This window comes from Chionomys nivalis, chromosome 11 (assembly GCF_950005125.1).
Source record: "Chionomys nivalis chromosome 11, mChiNiv1.1, whole genome shotgun sequence".
In the NCBI taxonomy this organism is placed as follows: domain Eukaryota; kingdom Metazoa; phylum Chordata; class Mammalia; order Rodentia; family Cricetidae; genus Chionomys; species Chionomys nivalis.
Genome location: NC_080096.1, coordinates 12,723,401 through 12,745,738, shown reverse-complemented (window position 1 = coordinate 12,745,738; position 22,338 = coordinate 12,723,401). Strand labels below are relative to the sequence as shown.

General features: G+C 51.5%; 1 protein-coding gene across 1 annotated transcript in view; it reads right to left on the bottom strand.

Moving 5' to 3' along the window:
- The window catches only part of Igsf21 (immunoglobin superfamily member 21), a 219,335-nt gene that overhangs the window by 5,612 nt on the left and 191,385 nt on the right, over nucleotides 1-22,338 (bottom strand). The window contains exons 5-6 of the mRNA XM_057784390.1: nucleotides 4,592-4,707; nucleotides 1,468-1,942 (exon numbers count right to left, since the gene is read on the bottom strand). Coding sequence (XP_057640373.1) covers nucleotides 1,468-1,942; nucleotides 4,592-4,707 — 591 coding nt within the window. The remainder of the gene's footprint in view (nucleotides 1-1,467; nucleotides 1,943-4,591; nucleotides 4,708-22,338) is intronic.

Here is a 22,338-nt window from a genome sequence, read left to right as displayed (position 1 = left end):
AGGCAGGCACCACCATGCCTGGCTTAGGTTTTTGTTTTACGCATCCTGGGTACCAATGTTTCACAGAGGACTGAGAGAATTTCCCCTTGTTCTGCATTCTTTTGGGGATGTTTTCTTATGAGCCAAAGATTTGAATTTTGATTCAGTCCTATCAAACAATTTTCAATTTTTCCTCTAGTGTTTTTATTTTTATTTTTTATGACTGCTTTAAGGGATGTTGGCTACCTTGGCTCCATAAAACATTTTTCTCCATTTTGTTCCAGAAGTTTCATGACACTGGCTTTTACACTGGAGTCTATCAATCATCTTCAGGTTAACCTGTGTGCGTGCCAGGCAGGGGCCAGGCCCGCCCCTCCCTTTCTCATGTTCTCTTGTTCCAGGGACATGTGCTAGAGAACTCGTCTTTACTGTCCGAATAGCCTCGGGGGTCTCTGTCAAAATCAATCGACTTTGCCCGCAGGTCTATTTCTGGGCTCTCTTCTCTGCATCAGCCTAGAGTCTACACTGGAGGGTCTGGGCAGCTCTTTCCTAGGTTTTGAGCTGATTTATTTTTTTAACTAGATCAGTAGGGATGAAGAGTAGTATAAGGCAAACAACCAAAATCAGAACAAAACAAAAGCCAGAAGCAGAAAGAGAGTTTGGAGGCCATGCTGCAGTCCAGGGGTGGGTGCACAGTGCTTGGGTGGGTGGTTACGAGAAAAGGACAAACAGAGCAGGTCTGGGAAGCATTCTGAGGCCTCGTGGCCTGGCGGGTGGTGACCTGGACATGAGGAGACTGTGGGAAAGCGAGTAGCCCTGACCCATGGGAAGAAAGCATTTTCATACTGAAATGGCTTTCAAGGCTGCCCACCAAAGAGTCACAAACCCAGGGAGAGGGCCTTGAAAGAGAAGCAGCCAACTGGAGGGACCAGGAAGACCCAAGCAGGCTTCCTGGAGGCATCCCTGGAAAGGGAATGCAGGTGAGAGCAAGGCCCACTGTAGAAGACAAGCCCAACCATTGGTGGCCTGCTCTTCAAAGTCCCTGCTGGGTGTTGTTTGAATTCTGTGCCCCAATTATCGCTTTGTTCACTTCATAGCCTTTCTTAGAGTACTGGGGCCCTCATTCTGCCAGGCCACACTCATGACTCAGTGTGCCCTTGACCACAACCCTAGGTAGGTTACACTAAGGCAGTGATTAAGGAAGTGGACTCTGGGGGTGTAATAAAGCCCCAGCTAACCCACCAAAGTCATGGAAAACCCAGGTCCATCAGCTAAAGGATAGGAGTAAGGACAGCGCCCTCAGTGGCCACCCAGGGTACTGCAGGGATTCAAGCTGGGCTCCTAGTATGGGGTTACACGGTGGTTGCAGACCTGTTTCAGGCCAGAAAACAGAGACCAAGGGCAGTCTAGGTGCAAACAAAAGCTAGCCCAGGCTCTCCCATTCACCGCGGGAGTGAGTCCTGGATATCCTTTATGTCTAAGTCTTACCTAGCGTGACCTCCGCCTGCATGGGCATGGACAGCGCTGGGTGTTTGACCTCACAGCTGAAGAGGGCCTCATTGTCGATCTGCGGGTTGAGGGTCCAGGTGAGCAGGGCCCGCACCTCCACCGTGCCATCGCTGCCTGGGGTGCGGCTGTGGCGCAGGAAGTAGACGGGTTCTGCGCTGTGTACCCAACGGGGGAACTCGCGGCTCACTACTGTCTCTGGGATGTTTTCCGTGGTGGGCTGCACGAAAAGGCTGGGGTCCTGGGTGAGAGTGCGTGAGGGGCGCTCCGTGTAGGGACGTCCAGCCCGGTATTCAGTGTCTAGGAGGGACAGTGACTTTTGCATTTTGGTGTCGTCCACATCTCGATGCAGAAGACCGCGGAAGGGCCTGCTGTCCTGGAGGGGGCCGGAGCTGGCTGCCGGCAATTCTGACAGGGGTACTGCATCGATCAGCTCCCCATCCCGTTTGAAATAAACCTATAGTTGCAGGCAGGACAAGGGAAGGGATAATAAATTGATGGTTTCCTCTCCGAATGGACTCTCAGAAGAGCCTGGGCCTCCCACTCCCGTTCTTCACTCCAGTTCTTCTCCCTCACTCCCCTGGAGAGCTAAGGCATGATGGGACTACACACAGCGCTGGAGAGAGATGGCTCAGCCTAATACCATTACTGACAAGCTGGGGGAGCCTTTTAGCCTCAGTTTCCCCACTTGTAAAGAGAAATAAGACGATTGACTCCAGGGAGCAATTGGGGCCTTAAATGAAGTCACATGGGGAGGTTGGTTTTAGATGCCACTTAGCTACCACCTGGGCTCCAGCACGGTCCATGGCTGCCCCGGGGGGCATGAGGATGAGGAGGGAATGCGCGGTGGGGACAAATGAGCTATGAGACGGTGTGTGTGTGCGTGAGTGCACGCGTGTGTGTGTGTGTGTGTGTGTGTTCTGCCTGCTCACACCCTTTGGCAACTTAGAACTGCTATGCAGAAAGCAGGTACCTGTGTGGGAGAGAGCTAGGTGTGGGGCTTAAGGCGAGGAAGCCGTAGTCTCCCTTTCTCTGCTAATAGGGAATTCAAGTTTTGAGAGGCGGCATTTAATTTAATTTGCTGTCTTCTTATTTTTGTACATGCACCCAGAGGCCTTCGGGGATTGGGTGTATTTTTTAATAAATCATTATAAATAAATCGATAGGAGACAGGGAGAGAGAACAGGAAGCGCCATGCCACGATCAGGGACTCCAGGGACTCTGTGGGTGCGAGAGGAGAAGCCTGGGGATGGGGAGGTGGGGGAGGGGCTGGGGAGTAGGTGGGGTGCTATGCGGGTGTGGAAGACCTGTCAGAGTTTAAAACCCCACTGAAAAATCTGCACACAATGGTCCACTTTGGGGGTTTGGGTTTTTTTTCCTTCCCCTTTCTTTGCTTTTCTTCTCGCTGTTTTTCTGAAAAGTGCTTCAAAAGTACGTTTGTAATTTATATCAAAGAATTGCTTTCAAGTTCTGCTGCTCCAGACAGGAATGTCAGGGAATGAGGATCTCTCGTTACAGACAGAGACGGAGAACGAGAAGGGAGGAGAGGCCAGGAAGAACAGAATGAGAGAGGGGGCATTTGTTACTGTCTGAAGTGATAGCCAGGTGGTGAGGAGGGAAAGGACTGCTTTCCCGTAGCCCCAGGGCCAGGAGACCCTCCCCTCTGGTCTTCCTTTTTCTAGAGGAAAGACCAGCCTTCCTGATTTAGGGGAGACTGTACATCCTTGTGGGTTCTGATGGGGGAGACTTGGGGAGACTTGTGAACTGTGACTTCAGCCTTCAGTGGCTCTGAGGCCATCTTTGTCATCTGCTTGTTTGGGACTGCAGTGTGACTCTAAACCTGCCCACTGAGCTCTGGCCACGATGCCTCCATGCCTCACTAGTGATCTCATGGCTATAACTCTGTGCCTCGGCACCCCTGGCCCCTGACCTCCATGTCTTACCCGCCCCCCCGTGCCATATACCTTTATCCCAGACCCCTATATCTCTGCACCCCTGACCTCTGACCTCCATGTCTTATATCACTGACCTCTGTGTCTTGTACCCTCACCCCAGGCCCCCATGTCTCCATATCCCTGCTCCCTGCTCCCATCTGTACTCCTGCACCCTCCCCACGGGGCCTCTCTACACATAGCCACTCCCCTGCCCTATAGCTGGATCTGGCATCTCAGGTTCTGAGAGGGGCTAGTCAGATCCTCAGGTCCTACCACTGGCCAGCACATGAGAAACGGTCATAATGGGAAGGAGGAGGTCACTTACCTCTCCATCTGGATTCTAACTGCAGGTCCTCATTGCTCCAGCCCTATCTGTCCCCCACCCCCACCCCCATTAAATCCAAGGTACGTGTGAATCTCACTGGGTAGAGGACTAGAGTGTTCTAAAATGCCCAGGGTAGAATTTCCTCCAAATGTAGCTCCAAGGCTCTGGGCTGGGTGCACAGAGATGCCCCAGTGACCTTTGAGGGTTTCATATCCTCACATTAGAAGTTGGCCATATGAGGTTTCTTTAAGTAAACTCCTTGGGCTTGTATCCAAAGTAAGACGGGGAGGGGGAACCCTGCTTAGGATCAGTCCTGAGGATTGATTGCTGTGCCCAGAAGCACACTCAGACCAGGAGGAATTCATGGGTGCTCACCCTTCTGCATGACTGAGAACCCCACTCTGTCTTTTCTCCTGCCCCCTTCTCTCTCTCTCCATTCCCCTTTCCTCTCTTCCTTTTGGGGGGCTTTCTAAACACCATGGAGGTTTGGGAGGAGCAGTGGGTCAAGGTGAGAACATGAACTTAGGACCCATCTCTATGGAAATATCAGGGAGATTATGAAGAAGTTCCTTCCCCCCTCTGGACCCCATTCATTGTTCCCCATCCCCCTATGACCCCATTCATTGTTTCCTATCCCCCTCAAAAATCTAGGGTACTCAGAGTGTACTGGGTGATGGGCCCTCCTGGAAGACTCTTATTGTGAAGACCCAGAATTGCAGGATGGGGCAGAGGGTATGAGAGAGGTGCTGGGCAGACCACTTCCTGTCTGTGTACAGTAGTGGTACCCAAAGAGGGCTCAGGGAGCAGGAGTCTTGGCGAACTGAGGACTTGGGCCCCAAGTACTTACCATGGGCGCTGGCTTCCCTCCGGACACGATGCAGACCAGAGTGAAGTTCTGGGCCTGGTACCGACTGAAGGGGGCAGGTGAGTCAGCAGCCACAACTTCGATGGAGGTGGGAGGAGCTTCCAAAGGGAAGAATAGGAGACTATGACTCAGTTGGGGGGTTCAGAAAGAGTCCTGCTAGGCACCACAAAAGGAAGGGGCTGCTGCAGGGCTGACTACAGCAAGCGTGGCCACTCTCGCTGGGGACACAGAGCAGGGCCCTGCTTCCTAGAACTTCAGGCCCAATGGAAGAAAAACGGAGCATTCAAGAGGTCATGAGGATTGACCCTAGAGACGGCATCCTAGTACAGAAGGGGACCTGCCCCAGTGAAGAGGTCCGGGGAGTCACTGCCAGAGAAACCACACTGTCCTGTGATTCAAGGAGGCAACCATTGGCAGGAAGACAGAAACAGCAAAGGAAAGGCCTAGTGGTGGACTGGAATGGAGGGCCAGGTGAGTGACAGCTTGCTCACTGTCTGGCCTGGAACCAGCTCCAACCTGTGCAGAGGCCTATGGCATTTTCAGGAATTTGTGAACCAGATGTTGAACTGTTACCAACTTGAAATAGGTCTCCGTGGGTATTATTTATTTATTTGTTTGTTTGTTTATTTATTTAGATTTTTTGAGACAGGGTTTCTCTGTGTAACAATCCTGGCTGTCCTGGAATTTACTCTGTGGACCAGGCTGGCCTCAAACTCACAGGGATCTGCCTGCCTCTGCCTCCCAAACGTTGGGATTGAAGGCGTGTGCCACCATCGCCCACTCCCTGTGGGTCTCTTTACACCATGACATCAGCAACTGCTGTAGATCAAGGCCTCCATCACTTCCTCCTCTGCTTCCAATCCCAGGAAGCTGTGTGACCAGCTCACCCCAGGCTAAGTTCTTTCCTCTCTTGGCTGAGAGCAGTGGTGAGCCACTGAAAGTTTTGAGAGCAGGGACATTGTAACAACTTCATTTTGAAGAAATGGAAGACACAGCAAGGGTTTTGGCTGAACAGGACAAAGGTGTAGACTCCATTCATGGGCTGGGAATGAGCTAAGCAAGTGATTGAGAGACACCCCAAGCTGGGGGCCTTCTCTCTCCCTTCCTGGACCCTGGATGAGTGTGGCTAGCAGCCTCCTTCTCACCTGCTCCCCTTCTTCCCCTTGCCCACATCCCAGTCCACCACCCTTGGTCTTGGGGACATTCCCACACTGTGAACCTCTGACCTCTGCTTTGCTATGTGGGAACAGCGCTCAGTAGATGTGGTCCTGGGTCTGAACTTGAGCTAGGGGAACTGCATGGCTCTATGCCGGGAATTGAACCTTAAGATGGTTCTCTATGATTTCCCGATCTCCTTGGCATCTACAGAAGGCATCATCTTTGAACTCTGCTTGGGGCCGGCTGTCCATTCTTGCTTCCCTGGCCTTGGGCCTGTGCACATTGATTGGTGGGGCAGGAGCGGCATGCAGCATACGAGAGAGGCTGGAGACCTTGCTTTCCTGCAGGGGCTTTTCACCCCAGTTGAGTTTAATTAAGTTCAGCAAGCATTTCCTGACACCCACCAGGTGTGGGGCTTAGTGCCAGGGGCCCATTGCCGGCATCCAGCCAGGAGGCAGACAGAGTGCAGAGAAGCCCATTGGTGGGTGAGGGTGGCAAGCATGGGGCTGCTCTGTTTCAGGGCCCAGTGAGACAGAGCCAGGTATGAGCCATCATTTCATTCAGGCAGCCACACATGCTGGGGGCAAGAGAAGGGAAGCGAGCGGGGAGCTTGCGAGAACAATAGATGGAGAATTGTAATTAAGTGGAAGATGGGTCCAAACAGATGGTAAGTGGGGTAGGAATTCGGAGAACGGAAATGCACACCAGAACACTTCAATTACCCAGAAGTTGCAAACTCCGCAGTGTAACTTTTACAGAACGGCACTGAAAACCAGCTCGTACAGCAAGAATCAGCAGCAGCCAGCTTCTGAGAGCTGACTCCTCAGCCTCACCGTTGGCCTGGGAGGTGGGTGGCTATTCCCCTTCTACAGACGGGAAAACACGAGAGGTGTGGAGAGACCCCAGCTTATGTAGTCAGTGTGAGGTAGAGCCGAGATCTGAATGGTGGCAACCTGGCCCTGCAGGTTAGACTCTCTGATTGTTTTAGACAGGATCTTGTTATGTAGCCTTAGCTGACCGAGAATTGTCTATGTAGATCAGGCTAGCCTTGATTCTTAGTGATCTACCTGCCTCTGCCTCTGTGTGCTGAGATTAAAGGCGAACACCATCAATGCCTGACCTGGAGTCCAGATTCTCAGGCAGCTAACCCAGCCTTCAAAGTACCTCTTTGCCCAAGTGCAAACTCCGGTTGCTGAGAGTTCTCATCCCCTGACTTTGCAGCATCTCCAGAGGCCTGGTGGTCCAGTTTCCTAGGGAGCTGCTTCTAGTTCTGTTGCCCCAAGGCTGAGGATTCTCCAGTCAGAGTTCAGTCTGAAACACTGTGCCCTGAGCTCACTGTCTGTGGTCCCTATCACCTTTAGTGTCCCTCTGACATATCCTAATCCTCTTCTCCCAGCACCTCCTTCCGTACCTCCATTGGCCACCATCTCCATCTTTGGCCTCATTTCCATCACCACCCCTCCCTCCGCCACTATCATCACCTCTCAGCCTCGTTCTCATCTTCACCTCCAAGATGTGCCAGTTAAAGTTCACCCTCCAGAAGGCTGCAGCACCGGAAAGGGAAGGTGGACCCTCCAAAATCACCCCTTCCCCTGTGTCCCTGGATCAGTTAGTTCTCTGTTGCTGAGGTAATATGCCATGACCAAGACAACTGATTAAAGAAGGTATTAACTGAGCTTATGATTCCAGAGGGTTTGAGTCCATGAAGGCAGAGCAAAGGTGTGGCGGCAGGAACAGTGGAGAGCTTACATCTCAAACCCTAAGCTGGAGGCGGGGAGCACATTGGGAATGGCAGGAGGCATTTGAAACCTCAAAGCCCACCCCCAGTGACACACTTCCTCCAACAAAGCCACACCTCCTAATCCTTCCTGAACAGTTCCACTAACTGGGGACCAAGGATTCAAACATGAGTCAGTGATGGCCAGTCTCATTCACATCACCAACAGCCAACTTTGCTGAGGTCACACTGAGGAGAACATGCCTGACAGAACTGCTCAAGCAGTAAATGAGACGGTGACTATAGGGCCCCTGACACGCCCGCCAGTCATGTTAATGGGTGCTGCTGGCTCCTCTTCATTTTTGCCAGGCTCATGGAGGAATCTGGAGCCTCCTTCACGCCAGCCAAGTGCTCTACCCCAGAGATACACACCCATTCCTGCCTCATTATGATGGGCTGTGGATTCCAGACCAGAGTACTCAAGGCTGTGGCCTCCAGAGCACTCAAGATTTAGAGACCAGCCATAATACCTGCCAGCTGTGTGACCTTGGGCAGGTGACCTAAACTTTCTCCCTGTGTTTGCTTACCTGCAAAATGAAAGGAGCCTTGTGGAAATTCAATAAATAGAACATGCAAAAATATTTTGGAAGTATCCCCAATAATAGCAATAACTGCCCTTGCTGGCAGCCCTCCCCCCGCTAGTTTTCTTTTTTTTAGGCTGGCATGGTCTCTGCTTGTATGTAGTTTAGTAAGGAGACCATGAAGTGCTTGATGTGTGCACGCTTGACCACAGCAGGTACCCAAACCCTGTAGCATTCAAGCACCCCAAATGGTTTGTGTTCAAGCTCCAAGTGCTGGAAGTGTAAAGAGCAAACCAAATTTTAAAGGCCTAAGCTTTAAAAAAAACATTGCAAGGTGGTTGAGGAGAGACACACACACACTCATGCACACACACAGATGCACACACACTCATGCACACACTCACACAATATACTCATGCACATGCACAGATACACACACAGCAGCGCACACACACACACTCATGAACACACACCCATACTCATGCACACACACAGATGTACACATAATCATGCACACACAGTGGCAGACACACTCATGAACTCACACACATACATATACTCATGCACACACACAGTGGCACACACACTCATGAACACATGCACACACTTATGCACATACACAAATGCACACACACTCCTATACATACAGATACATCTTGTTCTAGAGCCCTGCATCTGACCCATGCGGAGCATGGGAGCTGCACTCCATCCCTTTCTCCCTCCCCCACCAGCATTTCTGATCATGTGTGAACAGATAGTCGAGCTCATAAGACAACAATGGTTGTATGGATGATGACATACAGAAGCTGCCAGCATCAGTGGACACTTGCCCACCAGCATCTCCCAGGCACTGTGCCCTGGGAGAATGTCACTTTACATTATACTCCCTGTCGCCCCTTGGAAGGCTGAGTGCAGCCAGAACGCTGTCTCCACTCTGTCACCGTGTCCCTTCTCCTTCCCTTCCCTTGACTAGGCCCAGCCCTCTGTCCTAGACAGACCCCTGCTTCCTAGGCTCATTGCCAGTGTCCTTTCACCCTTGATCTCCCTCAACAAATCCCCATCCCAACCTCCATCCTCACTTCTTTTCCTGTCTCCATGCATCTTTGTCCTCCATCTTAACTCCCTCTCTGCTTCCATCTGAATTTCCATCCACCCACAGGCCCAGCCCTGGCTCCTCCTCTGCCTTCAGTTCTGCCTCCATCTGCATCTCTCTTTCCATCTCCGCTTCTGCCTCCACCTCCATCCTCCTCCCTCCCTCATCCCTCCTCCATCCCCTCTTTGACCTCCACCTCCCTCTCCATCTTCGCCTCCATATCTTTTCGAGACAGAGTCTCATGTAACTGAGGCACTCCTTGAACTTGGTATGTAGTAGAGAATGACCTGATCCTCTTGCTCCTACCTCTTGAGTGCTGGTACTGGAAGTGAGCTCATGCCAGGTTTGTATGATTCTGGGATCAAATTCAGGACTCCATGTATGCTAGGTAAGCACTCTATCAACTGAGCTACAGTCCTATGTAGTAGGGAGCTGTGGGCTGTGTTCCTGCCGCCCCAGCTCATGGTCGCCTGGCTAGCTTATGCCCCAAAATAACGACACACAAACTCTATTCTTTTAAACATTGCTTGGCCCATTTCTGTTCATGTATGTAGCACCCCAAGGAGCGCTTACCGGGAAGATTCTAGCCTACGTCCATCCTGGGTCAGAGCTTCATCGCATCTGCCGGGGAGAGGGGAGCATGGCGTCTGCTCCAGAGAGCAGAGCTGTCGAGTCTGAACTCACTTCCTCTTCCTCCCAGCATTCTATTCTGTTTACTCCGCCTATCTAAATTCTGCCCTATCAGATGGGCCAAGGCAGTTTCTTTATTAGCCAATGACCTTCCTCCATCAGTCCTAAGTCTCTACCCCCCCCCCCTTTCTGAGACAGAGTCTCATTATGTAGCTAGCTTAAAATTACTATGCAGACCAGGCTGACCTTGAACTCATAGAAATCCCTCTGCCTCTGCCTTCTGAGTTCTGGGACTAAAGGTTTGTGCCACCATGCCCAGTTCCCATCTCTAGCTTTAGCTCAATTTCCACCTCTACCAGTGTTCTCACCTTCTTCCTATCCCTGCCTTCTTTATCCTCCCATCCCATTCCCAGAATCCAACCCCGTCTCCAGTTTCATTTCCTTCCCTGATAGGCCTCTATCAAGGTCAAAACCAAACAGCCTTTTATGTGTCCTGGGCCTGAGATCCAGTCTCCATTCATCCAAAGACAGCAAGCCACTGGAGAACACAGCCGTAAAGTTCATGGGACCCCCTGGGTAAGAATAACCCGGTTCAATGACAGGCTCAGAGTGAGCAGTGGGGCGGGGGGGGGGGGGCGCCTGGCCATATCCAGCTGTACCCAGGCAATGACTAATGGAGAAGAATTGTCAGTGGAGAGCCTGTTTCATGCTTCTTCCCACTCCTCTGTGACCTCCACTGGACAGTGGTGTCCAGCGCTCCCAGCAGCTCTTTGGGGACATCTGTCAGAGGCACAGGCGTGTATAAGCAAACCCTCTGCATTTATGTCCCCTGCTTGGAAACTCCCCAGATCCCATGGCTGCACCCCACAAACATCCAGCCAGCGGGTTTTCTGGATTATTTCTCACTTTGTCTTAGGATGAAGGCTCTGCTTCTGGAACTTTCCTCGGTTAATTCTGTGTGCAGCTGTCAAGGCACAGCAGCTTCCAACCAGACACCACCACACAGTCCCGCTAGTCTCCATCACCCTGTGCCATGGCCACGGAGGGAAGCAGGAGGCAAAGTTATTTTAGACTCAGCAATTCATATTGATGGAGTATGGTGATTCCCGGTGATCTATTTTATGAAATTAATCCTGAAATATGGCCTGTCTGTATCCCGCAAGCAGAAGTTTGTTTCGGGCTCCGTAACTCACTTCCGAGCTAGGGCAGCCTCTCGCTCACCTCTGTAAATTATCTCTCTGTCTTTGCAAGGGGACACGGTGAAGAAACACCAGCAACACGGGCAAGGAACCTTCCTGAGGTGTGTTCACCTGTCCCCCCACCCGACCAGGTCACCTTCCTGGAATAGTATATTATTTGTATTTTGATAAATAAATCTTGCTTGAAGACCAGAGGCAAAACTAAAGCCACTAGAAGTCAGGCAATGGTGACACACACCTTTAATCCCAGGATTTGGGAGACAGAGTCAGATGGATCTCTGTGAGTTCAAGGCCACCCTGGGCTGTACAAGATCGACACAGAAACAAATCCAGGTGGTGGTGGCTCACACCTTTAATCCCAGTCCTAGTAAGTCACATGTCTTTAATCCCAGCACTACAGGGAATATAAAATGGGGGGATAGAGAGTCTGCTTAGTCTGCAGCCACCCAGCCTTGGTAGAGGTAAGACTTCTCCAGTGGCTCGACTGCTTTGCTTTTCTGGTTTTCAGGTTGAACCCCAATTTCTGTCTCTGGTTTTTTATTATTTGTACTACACCCTCCCTGTCCTGAGGTACCCACTTTAACAAAAGCAGAGCAGAGCTCTATCCCCAGACTGGGTATCAATATCCTTGGAGCTTTGGACCAATCAGCTGCCACCCCCTCCAAGGTCAGCCTTCCTGTCTGTGCAATGGGTTGGTTCTGACACATTTGCCAACATCCCAGCTCCTGAGTATTTTGAGGGAAGCAGAAGAAAAATGGATGTTATCTTATGAGAATGTGGGGTGCTGAGCTGGCAGAAGGATTGTTTTAGCTCTCGTCTCCTCTTCCTGCAGCCCTTCCTCTTGCCTCTCAGGAACACTATTGTCTTCAGAGAGGGACCCTCCCGCCTGCCCTCCAGGTACCACTCTTTGAAGGTGCTGAGCCTGCTCCAGTCCTGAGAATCATTTATCACAGGGAGGGCATCAATTAGATTTGGGGGAGGGGCGGGAAGAAGGAACAGACAAGTTCAAAATTATATTATTTGCAAAAAATCCATTCTTCCTCTCAGCATGCCTGCTCTATCGACTGCCTTCCTTTTCAATCAGCGCCCAGCCATTATGCTGTATTTCACACACTAGAAAACTAGCCTCTAATACAAGTGTCCATGAATATAAATGTCCCGTGTGGTCCACCTTCATTTCTTTCTTTGATTTCTTTATCTTGTGCCTCTGTTCCTTTTCCATTCTCTCCAGTCTCTTTTCGCTTCCTGATGTCACCCAGCACAGCGGTTCCTCCAGGAAGTCCTCCGAGCTGCAGCTTCTAGAGCAGCCCAGCACAGTCTCCCTACCTCACCTGGCCTCGATACCTTCCCCTTCTGACTCCGTCTCATCTCTCAAGGCTGGCCTCAGGTGTGGCCTCCTCAGACAGCCCTCCAAACTTGTCAAGGCCTTTACTCTGGATGCCCAGAGTTGGTCACCCTCAGGCTGCTTGTCACAGGAGCTCAAAATCCATTCCTATTGGTGTCTGTCACTTCTATGAACACAGAGGACACCAGCCAGGCTGTGCCAGGGATCCATTACAGAAGACCCTGAGAGTGTCCTGGGCCAGTCCGTCTTCATCTCCAGCCTTCTCCATCAGGCACCCACCCTGTCCCATGCTCCAAACACACTGAGCTTGCCCTGTTCCTTTTTTCCCTCCTCTCCTCCTTCCTTTCCCAAGCACCCAGAGAGAAAGACTCTTGCCTCCTTACACCACACAGTATCACTCCAGAAATGTTTGTACCATGGGTGAATGGGGGAGGGGTCCAGATGCCACACCCTCCAGTCCCTGCCCCATCTAAAAGGGTGGGAGTCTACCCCCTACTCTTTCCTGGTGAAGGTTCCCAGTAAAAGTGGATCCTGCCAGTGGAGAAATAGGAGAGGGAGGGAAGGGCTCAAGTCTGCAGTTTAGGGAAAAATTAAATATCGAGCAGAATAGTCACAGTCCCATGGAGGAGCAAACACAGAGCAAGTCCCCACATGGAGCCATGTCTCCCCACAGGAGAGAGAGAGCGAGCGACTGTGCCTACATGGACCACAGATACAGAGCTGACCCCCCCCCCCCCCACACACACACACTTAGCTGTGGAATCCCTGGGCTGAGGCAATGGTCAGATGAGGGCTTTTTCATCCCAGGTCATTGCCAGCATGGACACCAGCTATCCTGGGGTTCTTCTCACTCTGAGATGGGGACCCCTCTGGGCTTAAGCAGGAGCCCAACCACGTCAAGTGTCATCTGCTCTCCTGAGCCTGCTACCCAGCCATACAGTTCTCCTTGCCAAGACCGCAGCCTCCCACCCGGGGTTCCTGAGCCCTGTGCATCTAGGCAGAGGGGAGACGAGGGTCAGTATGTGTTTGGAGAGACAAATCTCAGCTAATGGGACAGTGGTGTTCCCGAGTGGGCTTCCTGGAGGCCAGCAGCCCAGCCTGCTGATGGGTGTGGAGGAAACTCTTCAGTAGGGTTATATGGGCACTGTCTCTGGGAGCAACTTGAGCGCCACAAGATGGAGATGGATGCTCCCTAGCTTAGGGTTCCAGCCAGGAGAGCAGTTCACAGTCAGGAGAGTCCACGCTCAGTGGAATTTGGGTTCTGATCTTGCCCAGGGCTAGGAGTCTTCAGGGTGTCTCTCCCAACTGGACCACTCTCGGGAGGGAAAAGATGAGCATCCAGTGCGTGGCCGCTCAGTGGGCACACGTGGACTCTGGCCGCTTTTGCTCTTTTTGTTAACTTACCCACGGAGTCATCTCTCCAGCCTTGTTTCTTATTGCACTGGAAACAAAGCTGCCGGTGGGAGGTCAAGGGCTGAAGTCTGTGGGAGCTTTGACTCTGATCTCTAGATGGCTTCCCTTTCCCTGTTCTCAGTTTCCCCATCTAACCAGTGCCCCATCAGACAATGGTTGAGGGGTCATGCACACACCCACCTTCCATAGCAGTCAAGAGGCCTCTTGGCTGCCCTCCCTTTCAGCCCTCTGGACACCCCCAGTCTCCCGGAAAGAACCATGGTGGGTTGTCAGCCTGCTCCTGACCCCACACACCAGCAAAGAGCCTTCCTTCCCGGGCAAGGTGGATTTTCTGGGAGGCTTGAGTCCGCTGCCTTTCTCATCCTGTGAGCATTTTAGGATTGACATTTAAGTTGGAGGCAAATAAGTTATCTGTTTGGCTTGCTGTTCATAATAGAGTTTTCAGGAGGAGCAGCAGGGTGGGTATCCGGTGGGAAGGGTCTCCCACATTTGCCACGCAAACATGAGGACTCTAGCTGGGGTCCCCAGAATCCGTGTAAATACCAGGTGGGAGTGGTGGTTTGCCGGCAATTCCAGCCTCAGAAGGCAGAGTCACAGGATCTCCAAAGCAAGCTGTGGTGAAACTTGCGATATCAGTGAGCTCTGGGTTTGATCAAGAGACCCTGCCTCAGTGAATGAGGTAGAAGAGCATTTGAGGATGATTCCTGACATCAACCATGGGGCTCCGTGTGCACATGCACACATGTATGTGCCCACACACAGACAAATATACACACACATACGCATACCCCACTACACACACACACATACACACAACAACAACAACAACAATGAACTATTGTTAGCATTCAGGCATCATGCTGGCCTGCTCTTGGGGACCTAGAAGAACAGGTCACCAACCACAACCATTCCCTGCGTGCCTGTGATTGCTAGCATTTCAGGAATCACGCTAGCTGGCCCCCAGGGTCCTCAGCTGTAGCCACTAAAAGCATCCCCTGCACGCATGTGTTATCAGCATTCAGGCAGATACCTGGCCAGCCCGGGGTCCTAGGGCTGTTATGTCACTATGTAGTCTGTGTGCATGGGCTGAGACCCTTTCTAAAAGCGAGCTCTGCTTGTTCCCCATTCTCTTTGTGGTTCAGGTCTTTGTACCTCTCTCTTCCAACCCCATGCCTCCCCCTTCTCCCTTAATAAACCTCCCATGTGAGAGTTCTCTTGTATGATGTTCCTTCTCTCCGTTTTAAAAATTTTAACAACCATGAATACACAGGCGCCTCTCACTCAGCGTCAACCTTTCTCTTGGATCTGTGGAAGAACCAAATGAACTACAGACCAGGAGGAGGGGCTTGGCTGGAGCCCCAGCAGTTCAGGGTCTGTTACCCTTCCCCGTCCTTCTAATCCTTTCAAACAGTGCCACTCCTAAGTGACTAAGAGTTCACATCTATAAGCCTATGGGTCCATTCTCATTCAAACTACCGAGAGCAGGGAACACCCCTGTATGTTATAGCATAAGGAGGGAGCATGCTCGGTACTGGGGCCTCAGTCACCTGATTCACCTCCGACCTAGGAATCTGGCTATTCGCAGTCACGTGATACTCAGCTTATCCTTGCTGAGCTTCAGTTTTCTCATCTGTAGAATGGGATCATCATAGTATGGACTCCACAGGGGGTCCTGCTGAGCACTATATGAAATATTGAGACGCTTGCCTGGCACCTGTCAAGGGCATGGCTAGTACCACTGGCACCTCTGATCTCCCCTTCCCACGTTCCAGCATAGAGGGGCGTTCCTTGCTTGTGGTGGTTTGAATAAGAATGGTCCTGTCATGTATTTGAATTCTTAGTCACCAGAGAGGGGGACTATCTGAAAGGATTAGAAGAATTAGGAGGCGTGGCCTTGTTGGAAGAAGTGTGTCACTGGAACTGGACTTTGGGGTTTTGAAAGACCACACCAGGTCCAGATCCTCTCCCTTGGCCTACAGACCATAACGTAGCTCTCAGCTACTGCGCCAGGGCTTGCCTGCATGCCACCATGTGCTCCACCACGATAATAGACTAAACTTTCGAAACCAAGCGAGACCCAGTTAAGAGCTGCCTTGTCATGGTGTTTCTTCCCAGAAAAAGGAGGCTCCACACTGCCCTTCCCCTCATCCATCGGCACCAAAGGATGCTTCCGCCGGCACCCCCCAGGAAGCGACTCCTGCTGGGATGCCCACATCCTTCAGCTTCCCCCCATCACACCCATTCCCAGTCTTCCAGCCTGTGTTCTGCCTGGCTCCCTACGAGTCATGGACTCCTGGAGGAAGAAACTGGGCCTTCCAGCCCTGTGTCAGTCCTGGAGCTTAGAGGTCAGGTCCCGGATGCACATGGCAGCCCATGGAACCTTTGGGCCTCAGTTCTCTTTTCTGTAAAATGGGAATAATCCTACTTGTCTCCTCATATCAGCCGCTGTGACACTATCCCTGAAAAACTCTGCCCAATGCCTGGCTCACCGTGAGCCTGTCAGCCGAGGCTTTAGTGACTGAGGGTGAATGAAGGAGCCATGCCTCCTCCCACGCAGATGGGGAAACCAAGTCCAGGAATCCACTGTGGTCAGATCAGCAGCCAGGACTATAAAGCTCAGGGCAGAGCCCACTTGCAGCATGAGCTTGGTCTCAGCTTCGCCTTCAACACACAGCGCCAGGATTGTGTTTCCCCAGCCCACCTCCCCTCAGGGCTGCAGCTGGCTCCCACACTGCCAGCTTCCCACCGCTCCAGCTCCAGACTCTCCTGCTCCTCTGACGGCTTAGGAAGACAGAACCCCAGCCCTCTGCTCTCTTTACAACTCTGGGCCTGAGGCACGGCAGCTCCAACATCACATATCACTGGTAATTAAGGGTCCTGTCCCAGGGAGGGGAGTTTACCTTCTGCCAGAGACACTAAATCCTGCTCCCGGTGGTGTGGGGAATAAAGCATTGCGCTGACCTAACACTTGTCAGGGCTTAACGGTGCTCCTGCAGACGTGCTCGAATGGGGATGGGGAGGCAGAGCGATGTGCCTCTGTGAACAGACAGGCACTACAGGTGGCGGGATGCGGACGGTCCAGAAGGTGGGAGGGGGGACTTGGATGCTGCAGCCACTCATACGGACAGTTCAAAAGAGATGAGCTTCCTTTGACTCCAGAAGGCACGATGGGCGACTCAGTGAGAGGCCATACGGAAGCTTCTGGAACAAGGCTATTGGGCTCACAAGCAAACTCTGCCACTGACTCACTGTGTGACCTTGGTCGTGATATATAATCTTTCTGGGCCTCAGGTTCCACAGTGGCTGAAGTGCCAAAGGCCTGTGCCCCAAGGGTTGTGAGTTACTACATTTGAAGTGCTTGGGGCAAAGTCTGCCACTGATAACCACACTTACTTGTCTGCTCTCTATTGACCCAATTGGCCCTCCGTAGGGAGACTAGGACTCATCCCTTAGACGTAGCAGGAGCGCAGGAGGTCTGGTAGTAGGAATGTAATTGCCCCCCATAAGCTCATAGGGAAGTGGTACTGTGAGGAGGCGTGGCTTTGTTGGAGTAGGTGTGGCCTTGGAGATAGTATGTCACTGCGAGGGCAGGTTTTCAGGTCTTCTATCCTCAAGATATGTCCAGTATCTCAGTTCACTTCTGTTGCCTGCATATCAAGATGTAAAACTCCCAGCTCTTTCTCTAGCACCATGTCTACCTGCATGCCACCATGTCCCACCATGATGATAATAGGTTGAACCTCTAAACTATAAGCCACCCCAACTAAATGTTTTCTAAGAGTTGCCGTGGTTGTGGTGTCTCTTCACAGCAATAGAAGCCCTAAGACAGGGGCAGCTTGTAAAGGTGTTGGAATTAAAAGGAGAGCTTGTGAGACGAGTGGACACATGGCTCGTTCTCTTCCCCTTGAGTGCTGAGCTCCTCGGGGAGCGGAGGGTGCCCTGAGCTCTGTGGTTCCAGGGGGTCTACACTCACAGAGGGGTGTGCCATTTGGTCAAGCTGTCTACTCTCCCACTCACAATCATGGAGACAGTGAATGCAAACCACGCCCAGTGTGGGCTCTGACAGCCATGTCTCCCTTTGCGGCTCAAGCCTCAAGTTCCCTGTCAAGAAAGAATGGCATCAGAGGGTGACCGAATGCCAGCTTGGTATTCCAAACTGACTCAGTTTCCCCTGGACCCCCACCTGCTGACTCCCAGGCTGCTGGAGTACCAGCTGACAGTGTGCCTGGGCATCTCATGCTGTTCATATTGAGAAGAGGCTTGGTGTCTGGTGGGGACGACTTTCCACCAGGTGGCTATCTGGCTGTCCTGCTGCTCCCCTGGAGGAATATCTGCTGTCCCACTTCCCTTGAAAGGGCCTCGGGAGGATGAGCTGGATGACTGAGGGGATGAAAGTGCTGGGTCTGTGAGGTGCACAGTGGGCTGCTGTCAAGGGCACCTCAGCTTGGCAGAGCTGTGTTCTAAGAGGGTGGGTAGGGATTCAGGGATCCTGTGCAGGAGGCAGGCAGCAGGCTCAGACCTTAGGGGCTGAGGCTGGGAGGTAACTATCCTTACTAGATGACTCGGTTCACTCGGAAGTGCTCCTCTGAGTGCAACCCCATCTGTCTGCCTATTCCACACTGCTGCTCAGCCGGTGGCTTTGGCAACTGAGAGACCCATGGGCGGGCACGTGGGTGGAGGGGACATCAGTCCTTCTCCAGACCCCCAGCTGGTTCCAGGCCCTCAAGACAACAGTGATGTGCTCTAGAAATGCTTGTATCCAGCTTGGAGGACCTTGGCCCATTCTGCTTGAGTACTCTGGCCTCCATCCCTTATTCTGGACCCTCATAGCAGCCAAGTCAAGCAGCTATCTCAGGCCCTGCATTGCCCATCTTAGAAGATCTATTTGGTCAACAGGAAGAAGGACTGGGGAAGTGCCTGGGGTCTTCAGTTTCCAATCCATATCCCTGAAGCTGAGGGCACTGACTGAGGTCTCATAGTTGTCCTGGTGTCTTCTCAGAGAAGCGTCTCAATCCTGTGCTAGGTCTCGCTAGACATCTCCCGCCTCTCCTCTCTCTCTCCAGTTGGTTCCCGTGCCTGAGGGCTGCTGTGCAGAATGGTCCTTCATGCCCAGATGCTTTACTTACTGATCAGTCCTGGGTCTGGCTTGTGCGGTCTCAACCTTTCTATGACTGCTTTTCCCCACCACAATAGCAGTGTATGGTGTGTGAGCCGAACGCTTCAAGCAGGCTGAGTGCTTCCTGTCCACTCACAGCCACCATGATGCCTGTGCCTGTAGCAGCCCCATGGGAGAGGAGACCTGGAAGAAGACCCACTCAGAGAGGAAGTAACAGGGCGTCTGGGTGGGGTGCTGGCTCCATGTGCTTCCATCTGTTGGCAGCCAACACACTGGAACACCCTGGGAGGGGACGGAATTGCCACCATCCTGCTGAGACATCTGCCCCCAGCTGCTATCATTTCTTGAAGCTGCCACCTGCCCTGCTGAAGCTGGTGCTAACAGGGGAGAGTGCTGGTCAAAGCGGCGGAAGGAGAAACGCCTTCATTGTGAGCCTGGGCCACAGTGAAAGCACAGAGGTCACAGATCTGGCCTCACCAGGGCTCCAGGAGTTTCTGAGGCAGGATGTAGGAGTTGGGGTTCACAGCCTGGCTTCCCAGAGCCTTTTGGTTCTGAGTTCTCCCCAGTTCTCTGCAGTTTTGGCCTAGGTTCCAAACTGTCACATCTTCCTCCTCTGTAGAGCACCCAGCCTTGGCTCCTTGGGTCTGTACTTTAGAGATTGCTTAGGGCTGGTTTACTGTAATTAGTGTGTGCCCAGTGGGTGGCTCATCCCTTCAGGTTCCCAGACAGGGGCTAAAGCCCATCATTTGCCTCCCAGCAGGCATCCTGGGATGTGTGGTCCTGCTGCTGTGAGTCCTGCCTCTCAGCAGCCCCTGCCAGGAACCTCAGAGCAGTGCCCACCCACTGGTGGACTCCTAATAACCCCCTCTCCTGCCCCACCAGGCTCACACATTTGAACGCTAGGTCCCCAGTTGGTGGAACTGTTTGGGAAGGATTCGGAGGTGCTGTTGGAGGAGGCATCACTGGAGGCTGCCTGTGAGGTTTCAAAAGACTCAGCGCCATTCCCAGTGTCTCTTTCTCCCTGCCTCAAGGCTGTATCTCAGGAGATGAGTTTTCAGCGATTGCCTAGGTTCCGTGCCTACCTTTCCCCTGCCATAGTCCCCACCATGATGGTCACGGACTGACTCTCTGAAACCACAAGCCCAATTACCTCTTTCCTCCGTAAGTTGCCTTGGTCATGGTGTTTTGCCACAGCAGCAAAGTAATAAACCAGACAAGAGGGAATTCTTCCGACAGCACTGTGCTCTAGACACCTCTAAGTAACCCGTTTTGGGAATTTGCCTTTCTCCTCTGGGCTGATTCGACAAAAAGCCTGTGCTCCGGCCAGACCTCAGGGAGGCAGGTTGGCCTCCACCCATCCTTGGGAACTCCTGTTTTCTTTCTTCTGGAAGCCTCCATCCACCCAGGGCAAGCTTCTTTCTATGGGGAAGCTGGAGGAACTGGCCACTAGGGAGCATCCCGTGAACCCAGTACCAAAGTCACATGACTGCTGAGCCGATCACATGTGTGCATCAGGGCCAACACAGAACTGTGAGACAGAATGCAGAGTTCCAGGAGCTAAGCGCTGGGTGGGGTGAAGAGGGGAATGGCTCTGTGGGCAAGAATGCTTGAATTCGGATTCCAACATTCACATAAAGTCAGGTGTGGGGCTGGAGAGATGGCTTAACACTTAAGAGCTTACTGCTCTTGCAAAAGACCTATCTACATTTAATTAATGACCCTATCAGGTGGCTCACAATTGCCTACAACTGCAGCTCAAGGGGGATCAGGTGTTCTTTGGACTCTGTGGACACCTGCTTGCAGGTGGTGCACATAAGCTCACGGAGCAGAAATTAATTAAGTAAGCAAACTTAAAAAAAATTCAGGCATGTGAGAAACATTTTTTTGGTGTGTGTGTCAAATGTGGCTCGCCCACTAAGAGACAATATTTCATAAACCTCCTATATTTTGCTCAAGTCCTGGACATTTCTGAGACTTGATTCTGACACACCCTTCCCCTTCCTGTGTCAGATGGTGAGGTACAGCCCTCACCAGTGGGGTGAAGCACAGTGACCACCTGTGTAAGAATCGAAACTAAGAGGCCTTCCTACCCTAGAGCGGGTTTGCCAGTTGGATTCAATGGGGTGGATAGGTGCCGCAGGAATTTGCTGGGAAATCTGGACCTCCTCCTTCTCACCACCTATAAAATAACTCAGTATGCGCTGTCTGCTCAATGAAAGAGCTAAAGTCATAAAAACTGTTAGAAGAAAACTATGTGGTAAATTGTGCCTGGCATCAGTGAATGGCTCCCTAACTGTGGCACTAACATCAAGGCAATAAAAGAAAAGCAGATCAAATAGAATGCGGAAATCAAAGCCTTTTGTTCTGCAGAGGTCACCCTCCTGAAAGTGAAACCCACAGAAAGGGAGAGGGATATGCAGATCAGAGAGCTGAAAAGGGACTTGTGTCTAAGGAGATCAAGGACCACAACACAGGAGCAAAGGGTGTGAACTGGAAGGTCCCAGGGGAGGTACTGACTATGTGGCCTAGAGCCTCCTGCCTGGGGCGCAGTTCAAACCCGCAAAGAGATGCCACCTCCCCTCACCTGGATGGCTGCCTGGACTAAAATGACCTCTGGCTTTTAGTAACAAGTACTGGCAAGAACTTGGAGGTACTGGATCCTTCATACACTGCTGGGAAGCATAAAACGGGCATGTTGAAGTCTCACAAAATCCCAGTGCTTGGGAGGCTGAGGCAGGAGGATTGCTGCGAGTTAAGATAACCTGGGTTACAGAGTGAGACCTTGTCTCAAAAACACTAATGAAACAACAAAAAAGTGAAACATTAACAAAAAAGCGAAACAATAGCAAACAACAACAACAACAAAAAACCCTCCATCCTAATCCCCCCTCCCCAAACTAACAGCATCCGTGAAAGCATTCTACAATTCCCTTAAAAGGCTATGAGTCCATTCACCGTTTCACTCAGCAATACGCTCCCAGAGGAGAAGGCAGAAACTACGGTCATTCAAGAACTCGTTCACAGGTAATCACAGCAGCACAATTCAAGAGCATCACAAGGTGGTAACAATCCAATGCCCTTCCAGACAAGGAATTAATTAATTAATAAGGGAATCCATATAGTGGAATATTGCTTAATACTAAAATACAACCAAGTATTGATACATTATATACTATGAATAAACTGTAAGAACATTCATGAAAGAAGCAGTCACAAAACTCCATATATTTTATATGATTCTGGTTGTTTGAAATACCCAAAGTAGGGGCTGGAGAGATGGTTCAGAGGTTAAGAGCACTGGTTATTCTTCCAGAGGTCCTGAGTTCAATTCCCAGCAACCACATGGTGGCTCACAACCATCTGTAATGAGATCTGGTGCCCTCTTCTGGCCTGTAAGCAAACATGCAGACAGAATGCTGTATACATAATAAATAAATAAATCTAAAAAAAAAAAAAAATACCCAGAGTAAGGAAAGC